The 14517-nt window shown below is 42.6% G+C and overlaps 1 protein-coding gene across 1 annotated transcript; it reads right to left on the reverse strand.

Moving 5' to 3' along the window:
• Positions 1-1036: 1036 nt before the first annotated feature.
• On the reverse strand, positions 1037-12501 carry LOC121951532 (RNA-binding protein MEX3B). Its single transcript, XM_042497892.2, has 4 exons — positions 11987-12501; positions 10913-11481; positions 7692-7936; positions 1037-7517 (listed from the first exon to the last, which is right to left on the reverse strand). Exons 2-4 carry the CDS (start codon positions 11421-11423, stop codon positions 6297-6299), a joined length of 1977 nt encoding a protein of 658 aa, XP_042353826.1. The 5' UTR covers positions 11424-11481; positions 11987-12501; the 3' UTR covers positions 1037-6296.
• Between the last annotated feature and the right edge of the window lie 2016 nt (positions 12502-14517).

Below are 14517 nucleotides of genomic sequence, written 5' to 3' on the forward strand. Positions count from 1 at the left end.
AATATATATATATATATTGACTGCTCCTTAAACCGGCTGAAAACGATAGAGAACAACATAATTAAGCAGGTCATAAAAATGGCCAAAAAGGCAATAGTATAGTATGTTGAAAAAAGTCAAATTTGGCCTGCTACTAAAAATGGCTGAATACGACAAAATAGCTTGTAGAGATGTATTATAGTACACAAAGCGGGAAGACATGCAAAATTAGGCCAAAAACCTCATAATTTAGTATGTCAAAAAATGACCAAAAAGGCAATAGTATAGTATGTCGAAAAAAGTAAAAATTTTGACCGCTCCTAAAAATGGCTGAAAACAACATAGAATAGCTTTTAGAGATGCGTCATAGTATACAAAGCGGGAAGACATGTAATTAAAGGCCAAAAGCCTCATAATTTAGCATTTCGAAAACTTGGCCGAAAAGGCAATGATATAGTATGTTGAAAAAGAGTAAAAATTTTGACCGCTCCTAAAAATGGCTGAAAACTGAAAACAACATAGATTAGCTTTTAGAGATGCGCCATAGTTTACAAAGTGGGAATAAAAGTCAAAAAAGTCTCAAACCTCATAATTTAGCATATCAAAAAAATGGCCAAAAAGGCAATAGTATAGTATGCCGAAAAAAGTCAAATTTTGCCCGCTCCTAAAAACGTTTGAAAACGACACAGAATAGCTTGTAGAAGTGCATAATATTATACAAAGTGGGAATAAGGCCAAAAACCTCATAATTTAGCATGTCAAAGAAATGGCCAAAAAGGCAATAGTATAGTATGTCGAAAAAAAAATCTAATTTTTACTGCTCCTAAAAGGGGCTGAAAATGACACAGAAAAGCTTGTAGAGACGCATCATAGTATACAAAGTGAGCATGTTAACTAGCTATAGCCTATAGAGATAAATAGACGTTATAGTATACAATGTACAAAAAAGGGTCCAAAAATGTCTACATTTAGCATGTCGAAAAATTGTCGTAAAACACCACAGTATAGTATGTTTTAAAATGTCATTTACAACACAACACAAAAAAGGAGCCAGAAGTAGAAACAAAAGGTGAGCTTTAAGGCTGAAGAAAATCCACAAAAAAACAACAGGTGACCAAAAACACAAAGTTCAAATAAAACATAAAAAACTGAACTAAAACAAACCGGGAACTCACATGACGACACAGGGAAACACAGAGGAGCAAGGGAACAGGAAAAGGCAGGAACACAGAGGAAAACAGACAAAAATCAAAGGACAAAGGGAGACACTGGTTCCTTTCTACACAGAAAGGAACTAATAAAGACAATGTCACACATCTGGGTTGGTGAGCACAGGAGCAGGAGGCAAACACGGGGATTCGTTCACCAAAGAAGGTGTGACTGGGAGCACTCGGCTGGAGCAAACGAGACTTGAACGGAAACAAGTGTGCAGGGGAAAGACATACAAGGCTGATAACACAGATGAAACAAATCAGGGAAACAGAGACAGAGGGACACAGATTCAGGGAATCACAGAGAGATAGAGACAGGGGTTCAGAGAAAGACACGTCACAGTTTACCATGTTGAAAAAAGGCCAAAAACATCATAATATAGCATCTCAAATGACTGAAAATGACTTAGTTTTGTATGTGACCAAGACTTCGTAGTATACTATGTCGTCAAAACTGTGACCAAAACGTCAAAGTATAGTAAGTCTTCAACAATAGCATGAAAAAGTCATATTACATCTGCAAAAATAGCATAAAAGTCAGTTTAGTATGTAGTCAAAGACAGCATTAAAAGTATGTTGTCCAAAGTAGCATAAAAGTCATACTATAGTATGTCTTCAGAGTAGTATAAAAATTCTTACTATTGTATGAAGTCCAAAATATAACAATACAGCATAAAGAAGTCATGAGAGTCATAGTATAATATGCCAAAAATATTTCACAAAAATGCTATAGAATCATGTGACATAAAAAAAGTCAAACTTTTGAGACCCCCTGATCTAAGACTACTTTCTCAAGATGCTCCAAAAAAGGTCAGATTTATGGTTAAGTTCTTAGATTAAAAGAAAAATGAGAGCGATGGCTGGGTTGAAGATGGTGACATAGATTGAGTAGAAGGTTACACCCCTGATTTTGACAAGAAAAGCATCAAATCCAAACATTTGAGAGGATGGTACCTCTAAACATTGGGATTTTGGGTAGAAAAATTACACATTAGAAACAATTCCTAATTAATCTCTCGGTGACTGTGCAATTGATTTGTTTCAACTCTATTTAATTACTGAAATATCAGGAGGGAGAAAGATTTCTGCCAGAACTCCCCACAAACCGACATCCTTATACTTCGCTTGTTGAATGAGACCAGCAGTGTTTAAGGTGTCATTCACCATAAAACAAGGCAGCAAGTAAGTTGCTTGACAAGTAACTTAAACAGAGGAATTAAATCGTTTAATGTTCTTTTGACTAATCATTTCAGCACAACTCTAAACAAACTAAAACATCAGCAAAATCTATTTAAGTGTTGTGCTTTGGCCCAAACCAATGATCTACTGATTTTCTAAGAAAAAGATCGGCGGTCTGGTCTGCAGATTTCAGTTCAACCATCATCCATTAATCTGCTGCAGGCGTGTCTGTACTGCCACCATGTGGAGAAAAAAAAGGTGTGCAGACTACAGAATATTTCCCAAAAAAAAAAGACACTAAACACAAGTTCTTATTTTACAGTAAAAAAATGAAACCAAAAACAAGACTTTATTAAAGAAGCATAAAAAATAAAACTCTTGATACATTTCTCATAACCGTCAAGTCAGCTCAAATTATACGATTATACAATTTTTCCGGCTTACGGTTAAAAGGTCCATAAACTTTCAAATAAAATATATTTCAATTTTAAAATTTCTTCAATAATTTTCTCATTTTGTTATAAATTGCCTATATGTAGTACACAGGAAATAAGGAAAATAAAAAAATGGAAAATAAAAATAAATTTGAAGTAATAAAAAGGGTCACATTATTGTCTGGGATATTCAGGTAAGCAAATAAATTGTAAAAAATAAAATGTGTAAAAAGTTTTTTTGTTTTTTTTATCTTAAAAATTATTAGCTAATGCCAGGTGGCTTTGAGACATGCAGATGGTTAACTTACAAATAATGATACATGTTCTTTAGAAACTACACTTATCTTCAATTAAGTCATTTTGCTTTTGAAAACAAGATCCTGTTGATTGTATTCAGGGTATATACACACAGGTCAGGCCTGAAACCTAGTTTGCTGACGTTTTACATTTTGGTTCTGCATACAAAGAGAATTAAAGCAAAAAATAGGAGAGCGGAGGCTTAAGGGGTGTCTGTCACCCCTTACTGGCGTGGCTCTCTTCGCACCCCCCCCTAATCACAAAAAAAAGGTCAGAGGTCACTGGCTAGCATGCCTCAGGAAACCCTGTTTTCAAACCTTTAGGAAGGAAATGGGGGAGGGGGATAAGTTTGGCTAAAAAAAATAAAAATCAGCAGTCAATCTGAAAAACTTTGTACCTTTTTAACAATTAAACTACTGTACATTAAACCCTAACATTCTCTCATTGACCAGAAAACTCCCCAGTTCAACACCAGGATTTACATTAGAGCCATCTGGCAAATACAACACGTTTAATTCCTTTAACACGTCGACTTGGACAGTTTGAAGAAGGGCTTTAAGGTTGGCCTCAACAGACTCACACGACTGTCACGACGGATCTGATCGTTCGGACGCGTTCACGGCCCTGCATCTGTTCCGAGTGCGCGACGAGTAAGAGACGAAATGCGACGTTTGACACCAGAGCCCGAGGAGGGGGTGGGTTGCCATTTGACAAGACGAGGTTGTCAGATTTACGGTGCACTGCAGAAGAAACTGTCAGAGGCCTCCCACTACTAACTGGGTTTGTTCATCGCTGTGTTTCAGTAGGGGGTTGCACCATAGCACCATGGGAGAGTCCTCACAAAGACTACCGGTTAAGCTCCTGGGCAGATTTTTTCCTACACCTGTGAATTAGTGCACTGCTACTCTCAACTAGGACAGCGGCTTATTAGATTCCTCTGTGCGGCTGCTGCCCTCGTCACCTAAAGTAGCAAACGAAATAGACAGCAAATCAGTTCAACATCACTCATCAGCACTAAAAGCACAGCAGCAACTGCCCGATTATTTACTCAAGTAGAGTTACCCTTGTTTCCCCTGGATGTTAAAACCATACATCCCCTCCTGATCTGAGACTACATCCAGAGGAGGACACACTGTGACTGCAATGCCCAACTGACTGGATCCCAATGTGATGACTGTGAAGGGACAGTTAGAAAATATAATATTAATTAAAAAAAAAAACCAAAAACACAAGTACAACATTCTGCAGCTGCTGGGATTTGAACACAAGAGTGTCTGGAAGCCCTGGATGACCTAGCTACTAGCTGCCATAAAGGATACCTACTGCGTGTGAGCCTGAAAATGTGATCATGTGTCTGTGCAGTCAGAGGAAGCCCTTGAGAATTAGGTGTGTCGTTTTAATTCTGTCGTCATGGCTTGTCTCATTCAATGAGCCGATTCCACGTGTTCAAAAACGAAAAGGGCCACTGACGGCAACCAACATCGCCCCGAAAAAATCATACGTTCAGTATTAACACTACAAGGAGGCAGTTACTGCAAACTCACACTCAATTCTTTATAAACCACTAACACAAAACAGGGTGCAACCGCCTCATCGGGAGTTACTCAGTAATGCTATGAAAACATAGGACAAATCTCAAACATCTAACCATATAGTGCACCACATCTGGCCGGGGGTACAGCGCTATATGGACCGTGTGTCATCTGAGACAGTGCCGTACAGCTTTGCTGTGAGAGTGGGGTGGAAGACCAAAACTACCAAAAAAAAAAAACAGTTAAGCGCTGTTTCTTTTTTTTCTGTTTTTTAGAGGGGCGTGGAGTTACAGTGCTTGAAAAAAAAAAAAAGGTTCAATTGAGCCCCTTGTTATTGTTTCATGTGCAGCCGTCTCTCCGTATTGGACAAAAACATTCATGTGTGACATCAGAAAAGCCCTATCTTATCCTAGAGTTCAAAATATGTCTGCGAGCCACACACTTTGACAGTCAAGAGTCAAAAACTAGTAGAAAACGCTGAATGGAGCCGATCTGAGTGTAACAGACAGGATGCGAGGAGAGAGTCCTGGCGTGAGTGGATCAGAACAAAGTCTCCCCGTAAGAGAGAGGAGTGACAGAGAGGGGCAGCGGGACAGAAAGCAGACGTCCTCACGATGAGGACACATTATTATGCCGACGTGAACACAGCAGGAGTGGGCATTATTCACACACACACACACACACACACACACAAACACATACATAAGAGAGAGAGAGATGTAAAGGGATTGTCAGGCAGCCCAAACGTACAGAGAACAAACCTCAGACACATTCCTACAGTATCACCAATGGGACGTTTCTCACCTATTAAAACACATAATTAATATGAATCAATGCAGCAGCCACATCTGAAATGTGTTGCATCCAAACTCATGTTATTGAATTTGATCAAGAATCAGAGACGCCTATTAATAGCATTCATATGGCATTACTGATGGCTAATTGTTGTGTGGCAACGAGAAACAGGAAGTCATCCTTAAGAGGTCCCTCTTATTGTTCTGATAGGTGCCTGACTACATGCCGACCTTTAAAAAAGTTTCAGAAAAATAGCAACCCCGCGACAGCATGAGTGAGAGCAAAAGGAGAAAGCATAAGGAGGGGGGAGGGGTTGTTGGAACGGTTTGTGTCCTGTCAAGAACATTAAAATAAGGAGTAGAAAAGTGCAGGCCTCATTGACAGCTTCATCGAAAAATATCTGTTAAGTACAAAAGTGTCAAAAGGAAAGGCTGTGAGAGAGAAAGCAGGCAGAGATCTGAAGAAGCCAGAATGATGAAAATGTCGAGACAGACCTGCAGCCGGGGCTGCTCCAGGTCAAAATGAAGGCCTGAAGAGAGATAAGACACTAGTTTCCTTCCACAAGTTCACCACTGAGAGACTGTCTGAGCCCCAACTGTCTGCAGACCAGTTTCAATTAACTTCACTCTGAAAATAAGTCATTGTCATTATTATTATTATTATTATTATTATTAATCTTGACAGCTATCAGCAATAAATCAACATCCGTATAGTATCATCATCTCTATTATGCATTTATTATGGTCCATCATGTGTGTGTATGAGTTATTAGTGTGATCCTTCCATGGCCTCTCCCACAGCTGGTGCCCCCCCCCCGTCTTCTTCCTACCCCTCCCCAGATTTTACCCCACGCCTGAACCCCCCCTGCATTAGGAGAAAATGCGGATGCACTGTGTGGTGGGGGTGTGGCAGACGGGGCACTCCGGCTCCGCTGACTGGCAGATTTGCCCGGCACACTCCATGCAGAACAGGTTGTGGCCGCAAGGCACCAGGGCTGCTGTCACCTCGCTTTCGAAACACACAAAGCAGTCCCTGTTGATCCCCGGGCTGACGCCAACCAGGCCTGCGACCCCGGGGCCGGAGCCTCCTTTCAGCCGGCTCAGCATCCCAGAGCTGAGGCCCACACCACTGCTGCCTCCCTCGGAGTCAGTGGGTGAGCCGCCGGGCAGGGAGGAGGCCGAGCAGGAGGAGTAGCCAGTTGACGAGCCGCCGGAGCTGGAGCTGGACGCTCCGGAGAAGGAGCCGCCTCCTGCGCCGCCAGACTGTAGCCAGGAGAGAGTGCTGAGGGGGTCGCTCTGTGCACGACGGGCTAACGGGTGATCGAGGGGGCCCACACCCGTGTCCTGAGGCAGAGTTGGAGACAATCGTGGGGTGATGGCTCCGCCGCTGAGGCCGCTGCTGTTGCGACGTAAAGGCTGCTGCTGGGAGGAGCCGGCCGTCTTATTGCCTGTTCCACCGTTGACAAAAGGCGCCCAGATGTTGGCGGCACTGAACTCAAAGCCCAGTTCATCCGAGGAGGGCAGCCCTGGGGTGGAGTCGCCCCCAAAAGTGAATCCTCCTCCAGCACTGCTGGAGCCTGTGCTAAAAGGGCTGGTGGGGCTGCCTCCCTCGTTGGCTTTGCGAGCGGTGCTGAAGTTGTCGGAGCTCATCCCGCCATTGTGCGTGTGATAGGCGACTGACGAGGACATCTTCCGGCTGGAGGAGTGGTGCATCGACATGGGGAGGGGAGGAGGAGGTGGGGATGGTGGAGGAGGCGGGGGAGCAGAATGGTGGCCGGTGGCCCTGGACCACAGAGACGCCCCCAGCCCTCCGCTCAAGGCGCCCAGGCCCTCTAGACTGACATCAGTGCCGTTGGAGTGGAAGTCATTGTCTCCCTGCAGGTCTACAAAGGTTCCAGTCCGCAGGGTGATGTGGGTCTCGATCTCCTCCCTCGCTCGGTCCACGTTCTCCGGCATGCCAGTCACCTCAAACACCGGGTCTTTCTCTCGACTGGGCGTCACAATGTAGGTGTGAGTCTGCTGCTGGATGCGCTTGATAGTCGCTCCCTTTGGTCCAACAACTAAACCAACTACTCTGTAGGGCACCCTCACCTGGATCAGTGACAGGAGACAAATGTAATGTCTTGAAAAACATCAGGCTACAGAAAAGTTTGGTACTTTCATTTTTAAACAGATGTTCTATAATGTATCCAGTTATACCTCTGTTACCGGGGAGAGTAAAACAAAAACACAGCATGATGACGAAGCCTCAGGGGGTTTCTGTACCTGTATGGTGGTCTGTCCAGGTAAGTGTGGTGGTCCGGGAAGAGAGCCTCCACCTCCTCCAGGCCCCCCAGCTTTGCAGCGGGACGCCCGGATCATGGAGAAATGCTCCGCTGCGGAGACAATTTCACGTTTGGCCATCTCCACATCCTCCCTGCGTCCTGTCACGATGAACACCGGATCCTCGCCCCTGACTGGAGTCTTTATGTAGGTATTTGTTTTGGCACGCAGGGCCTTGATCTTACAACCTGGAAGATGAAGGACAGAAACATTGTTTATACACATTCAAACACACCCCCATGTATAAATAAACACCCATAACACAGACAAACATATAAGTGTGATTATATTATACACATTAAGTCTGAGAAAACAGTTCCAGTATATACACTACTAGCACTTCTTAACTATACTATGTTAAAACGTATATAGTCTGATACATTTCTATAATAAAGCCCACCTACATGAGGTTATTAGTGGACACTGTAGTTTGTGGTGTTGTTACAGGATATCTACAGGTATCAAACACATAATGTAATGCTTTTTAAGACCTTTTCACGAAATTAAGACTGATTTTTGGACAAATGACTGTTTTCTAAATACAGCATTATATGTAAGTACAGAGATGAGTAGTGTTTTTGTCCTAGCGGTCGTAGCAGGTTTCATGTTGTAAAATAATTACCAGAGTGATTAAGATTAATCTGTGCTATATGGATCCCCCCCCAACCCTAGTTATTTCTAGTATTTAGCTGCCTTTATTGATATTAATGAGGTGGACAAAAGATCAAAAAACACCTCTTGGTACATTTCAACCACAAACCGCAGTCTCCAAATTGGCCATAAAGTCAAATCAATGTGTCTAAAACAAAAAGTGAACATTACAACCTTCATTCAAGAGGGACTTAATGCAGAACTGTTGTATCAGACTGCATTTCATTAAACTACAGTGGGTGTTACTATACTAGAGAAACAAACAGATGAGATGAATAATAAATATTTGCACTATTTATGATAAGACGGCTTTCTCTGATCCACACACTGAGGAAATTCACTTGTAACAGCAGCTCAGTGGAACATTAAACACAGAATATAAAAAAGGAGAATACAGAATACAAAAAAAGGAGAAAAATTGTAAATTGATATAAAAATGACCAGAATAACAACTATCAACATATATACAATATTGCACACACAATATACAGTATGTCACATGGCGATCTGCATCCTATTTGTTAAGTTTACAGTTTAGAGAACACTTGACTTGTATAAAGACATTTCAATTTGTTATTTTTATTGCTGGTCAACTGTGCTTTTTATATATCGGTATAATAGTTACATAAACAACTATCCTTCGACATACTAGCGTACATAAGTCTTTCTTTATTTACCTTTGTCAGCTTTGTTGTCCTGTTCCTAGCTGTTAAATCCTTTTTTGTGCAAGTGTATTGAGAAAAAAAGACTACAAAACGAAGTCCGATTCATTTTATGTGTATGGTGGATGCGTTAGATTGCTGAATCCTGATGAACAGATATTAGAAATTATCAACACCGCATCACTCCACGTTAAGCGCTTTATAAATGCACCCTCTGAATATTTTAACATCACAATATCGTATCCGTGGCAGCGAAAGCAAAGTGCGTGTAGGATATTCTTGAGGAGCATGTCTGCCCAAAGTCAATAACTGCTGCACTGCTTGTGTCAACTCATGCTCCTCTGCCAGGATCAGACCGCGCTGCTCTGTTTCTTTAAATATGGACGCTTCGTCCACGCCGACCAATCGGGCGCGCGGAGTGTGATGTCATTCTGGGAAGCAGCAAGCATGGCTTTTTCAAACAAAGAGAACAATGCCGTAACGCTGCCGCGGCCGCGACGGGCGAAACAAACCCACGACATGAGCCTAATTCAAGTAGAGGACATGTGTTGATTAAAACCAAAAAGAAAAAAATAAATGTTTGAAGCGTAGCGGCTGAGAGGCGAGCAGCAGCATCGGCAGACGGAGCTGGGTGCAGGGCGTAACACCGCCCAGTCCCGTGTTTGTGCGCCTGCTGCCCCGTTTCAGCTCAAAATCTGCTCAACGGAGACAACAATAACCAACCATAAACATATGCATGAACTAAAAAAAGCAAGTGTGGTGGTAAGAGCTGCCTCTCGGTGTGTGCGATCATACAAACGGCTTATTTCAATATATTTTCTTTGTTTGGTGCAGGCTGCTAGACATGTCCAGACTCCCGACAATCTGCCGCTTTGTCTGACCCTCTCCCACCCCTCCCCCTCCCTCCTACTCATCAACCACACTCTCTCACTCTATGTCAAAGCATTGTCTAAATACTGTTATAAATTTAATATAAATATAGCGTGCAGGGCTTTTTTAACCGGAGTATCCGCAATCTGCTCACAGAGTCAAAACAGGGCGTGCAACCCGACCACAGCACCAGGCTCAGGCTGTAAAAGTTGAGAGACCCTCCTCTCTCCAGACTGCCACCCAAACAAAGAACAACCAGGCTGCATGCTGCCTGAATAAGCTGTCCACAAACACCAAATAAATCCTCACTAACTAAGCATCACTCGCACCCATGCTCTTTCTCAGGTGTTGAAATCGTTGTTTTATTTGAACGTTTTGTCATTTAATTTCCAGAACAGGTTGCTCTGTGATATTAAGGAGATTAAGAGCAAAATGTCCCTCATGTACAGAGAAAAATGGTCTGTTGATATATGGTACAAACCAAAATGAAGAACTTATTGTTTCATAAATAACAGTTACAGTGTAAAACCTTATGTGAAGTTTAATTTAAACAAAAATCAAATGTGTACAGTTACACTCAGAAACATTACCATTAGCCTCAAAGACTGGGGATCTTAATGCCACTTTGAAAGAGAGGAGTTTTTTTGTTGTTGTTGTGTGACAGAAACTGAGAATGAGGTTCTTTTTTTAAAATTTATTTTATTGTTCTGCGTATCAATATATAAGGGATGTCCTTTTCACCTTTTCAGTAAAATTCATGTTGATTTCTTTTGGCTGGAAAAAATTGAGATATGTTTTCGTAGTGTCTAAAATTGATTATCAGATTTGGGACAGAGGGCAGAGTATTATGTTTGGTGTCTCAGCAGTACGCGTATTTTGGATTTATAACTGTAACGGTACTGTAATGATGTCTTATAAACCCATGAGGGTGGGCACATGTTTGTGTGCATGGCAAAAAAATAAAGAAAATCAAACACTTACCCTGTCTCCCCACTATTTCAGCCACATGTTCCGAGCTAGGGACAGGCACGCACTCAGTCATGTTGACACTTCTTTTCCTGCTGCAGAGGACGGAGCTTTGTTCCGCGTGGAGCATGGAGTGCGACCCGGCCATGTGGTACCCGCCCGAGCCGTAGTACTCCGGGGACGGAGAGCAGGACGTCGGCGAGTCCCTGGACCCGTTGGGATGCTCCAGCATCTGTAGATCCACGTAGCCCCCTCCGCCCACACCGTTACAGCCCTCAGAGCCCGGAGCCTGGGTCCCATCCAGAGTGTCGACCAGCCCGCCGCCTCCGCTACCACCGCCGCCCCCACAGTCCACCTTCTCCAGGGCCATGAGTGACAGCTGGTCCAGGGCGAAGCGCAGCGCCTCTTGGTGGTCCTCTTCCCGAGACTCCTGGTCCGTCTCTCGGGGTAGACCGACCCCGTTGTGCTGGCTGCTGATCACCACGTCGTGGTCCATAATCTCGGGGTGGAATAAAGGGCTAGGCATTATAGTCTCTCCGTGGATCTCACATCAGATCACGGATGCCTGTTTACTGGGAGGTCTTCTGCGATAAAAATTGCAAAAACAACAAAAAAAGTCAAGCGTTTCGTTTACCATTAAACACTCAAAAACAAAGCTGAACGAGCACAGTTTTGCCCCGGATCATTCATATAAACAGCAGCAGTGTTGATTTGGGCGCCTTGCTTTGTCTGTTGTTGTCTGACAACTGAAACCATCCAGGAGGCTGGTTGTTTTGTCAGGATAGTCCGCTTCAGGACCAGAAAACAAGCTATTCCCATGCACAGACACCCAAAACCTTTGTTGCACCAACTCTTGTCACTCGCGTTCGTTTTGAACAGATTAAAAAATAAAAGATACCAGAGGCATATGATCTGTTGTTAGCCCCAACTGCCGAGCTAACAGGCTAGCTCCACATAGTCGGCACTCAGTCACGTTGTCGACCCCTTTGTTTGGGAGCACCGCGGCTAGCTGGTTAGCTCCGCTCTGACAACTTCATTCTCAGCGGTGATTTTTAAAATTAAACAAGTGCAAAAACCACACGAACTTACTTTATCTTGCCTCTGTCGACTCCCTTCGCCCGTCGCCCAGTTTTTGGGGGAAAGATGAGAAGCAGCCAGGAGGAGGAGGAGACCAGCACTGAGCTGTGGCAGCTAGCGGGTTAGCTAGCTAGCACGCTAAACGGGGGGGCGTAGGAGAAAAACGTTAAAAACCGAAAAGAGGGCAGTTTTCACCTCTTTCTGGAAAAGTCCGTCCCTGGGAGTGTCACCGGGTCTTCATGCTGCGTACAGTCAGTCAGGAACCGCTGCTGAGGGTTAGCAGTTAGTAAAAAAAAAAAAAAAAAAACAGTGGTTCTCGGCTCTCTGCTGCTGCTGCCTGACCCCGGTCGGTCCGCCGCCTTTGTCTCGCCAGGCGCACGCCGCTCCGTCTCCCGCACACGGCACTGACGTCACCCGCGACACAACAATGGGTTCAAAGGCCACATGCAGCATCAACGACCAGCCACCGCTGCTGTCATTGCCATTGTGTCTGTCAGTCTGCAGGGCACTACTTTATCCCCCTCCTCTTTTAATGCATGTCTTTGCAGCCAGACTGTACACGCATTGATACATGCTTTAAAAAAAAATGTGGTCATAGTTGGGTGTGTTCATCATGGCTACCAATGAGGTGTTGATGATGCTCAAGCAGTGTGTGCATGCACTTTTTTGTGAGTAAATAACGATAAAAAAATAACAACAATAATAATGACATCAATAAATATCATGGAATGCAATAGGTTAATTTAAAAGTATGTCAACACGTAATAATAAAATATAATAAAATACATAAAATATTAATGACAAATGTTTTCTTGTACTATGAACAGGGGCGTTGTTGTCTGTGCGGATGGGGGGTCTGAAAAGTCACTCATTGTTAAGTGGTAAAACTAAATCAATATTGGATGAATGAATCGGTTAAAAAACTGAACTTTGCATAAAAAAATAGTGACAGTGGGACGCCCAGTACCTCAGTTGGTAGAGCTGGCAACCCGTGTAGACACAACAGCGGCTGCAGGTTTGATTTGCTGCATGTCATCCCTCTCTCAACCCCTTTCAAGCTTATGCTGTCCTGTCATCAAATAAAAGGCTTAGAAAACGATATTAAAAAAAAAACACCTTTAAAAAAAGTAAAAGCTTTCTGAGTTCCCTCTGACCCCATAAAGGTGCAAAATGGTTTAGCCCGCCCTTGCACTAGGACTGCACTAGGAGTTGTACCTGGACACAACTACTGCTGAGGGCTGACACAGACCGTCACTTGTACTTTGATAAGAGAAATCATCGTTTCAAAAAAGAAAAGAAAGAAAGGAAGGGGAAAGAAAGCAAAAATGACTGTAAAGAAAAGTCAAAAGGTGCATGAGAGAGTAGGATCAGTAGAGGAATGGTGGGGGGCCCACAGAGATTTCTTATGCATAGGGTCCAGGATTTGGTGCTACACCCCTGTTTAGGTGATAAAAAAATAATAAGGGACTGTTCTTTATTTATTAGATAGGGGGTGGCTGGGGTTTCACTTCTTATTTATTTATTTTTTTTAATTATAACCCTCCCCAAGACTACAAATATTTTTCCTGAGTGACTTCAGGGAAAATGTATGACCCTCCCTCCACCACATTGTAGCAGTTCAAAGTGTACCCTTTGATGTTTAAAAGTGAAAAAGTGAAATTAGATGAAATTCTGTAGTTGACAAAGCCTTGGTTTTTCACTCTTACCACGTTTCCACTAACTAACCAGCATGCATGCATGCAATTTTAAATAAGACACGTAGAATAAAGTCATATTTAATAAATATCACTATTTTAACCTCAGATGTTGTTATGCTTTTCTGGCTATGAGAAATAGCATAATTTTGTAGAACAAAAAAAAAAACTTTCAAAAGATAATTTTTTGGCTTTTTGCCTTTATTACATTTGACAGATTCAGCAAGAAAGGAGGAGAGAGAGGGGATGACATGAGGCACAGGCTGGAGTCAAACCTGCAGCCACTGTGGCGAGGACACAGCCTTCAAACATGGGACGTCTGCTCTACCAGGTGAGCTATGGGCACCCCTATTTGGGGAATTTTTAAAGAAAACATCAAAGCACATGGAAATATTTTCTTTGAAAAGTAAAATAAATACAAAGTATTTATATATTTAAATACAAAGTACAACCATTTAAAGTTGTATCCCAGTCCCCAAAGCCAACATACTGAATAATCATAAATGCTTTCCTATAAAAGTTTTTACACCGAATGACACAAAGTGGGTATTCAGTATCAAAAAGTTTTAAATGTTGGAAGATTCCAACTTAATTTGACCAGCTCATATTGTCTTTGGCTCAGCACAGAATGTGGATAAGAGGTGCAATTGTTGATCGATTAATCAATCAGTAAATGGACAGGAAAGATATCACCAGCTACTTTAATAATTGATTTATCATTTAAGTAATTTTTTGAACCCACAGCCGCTGTGGCAGGCACACAGCCTTTGTACATGGGACACTTACTTTACGAGTTGAACTACTGGATGTTCCTTTTTTAGCAATTTTTCAAGCAAAAATGTTTAAATT

This window comes from Plectropomus leopardus, chromosome 12, assembly GCF_026936395.1.
Source record: "Plectropomus leopardus strain MGB_pleo_1.0 chromosome 12, ASM2693639v1, whole genome shotgun sequence".
Classification (NCBI taxonomy): Eukaryota; Metazoa; Chordata; class Actinopteri; order Perciformes; family Serranidae; genus Plectropomus; species Plectropomus leopardus.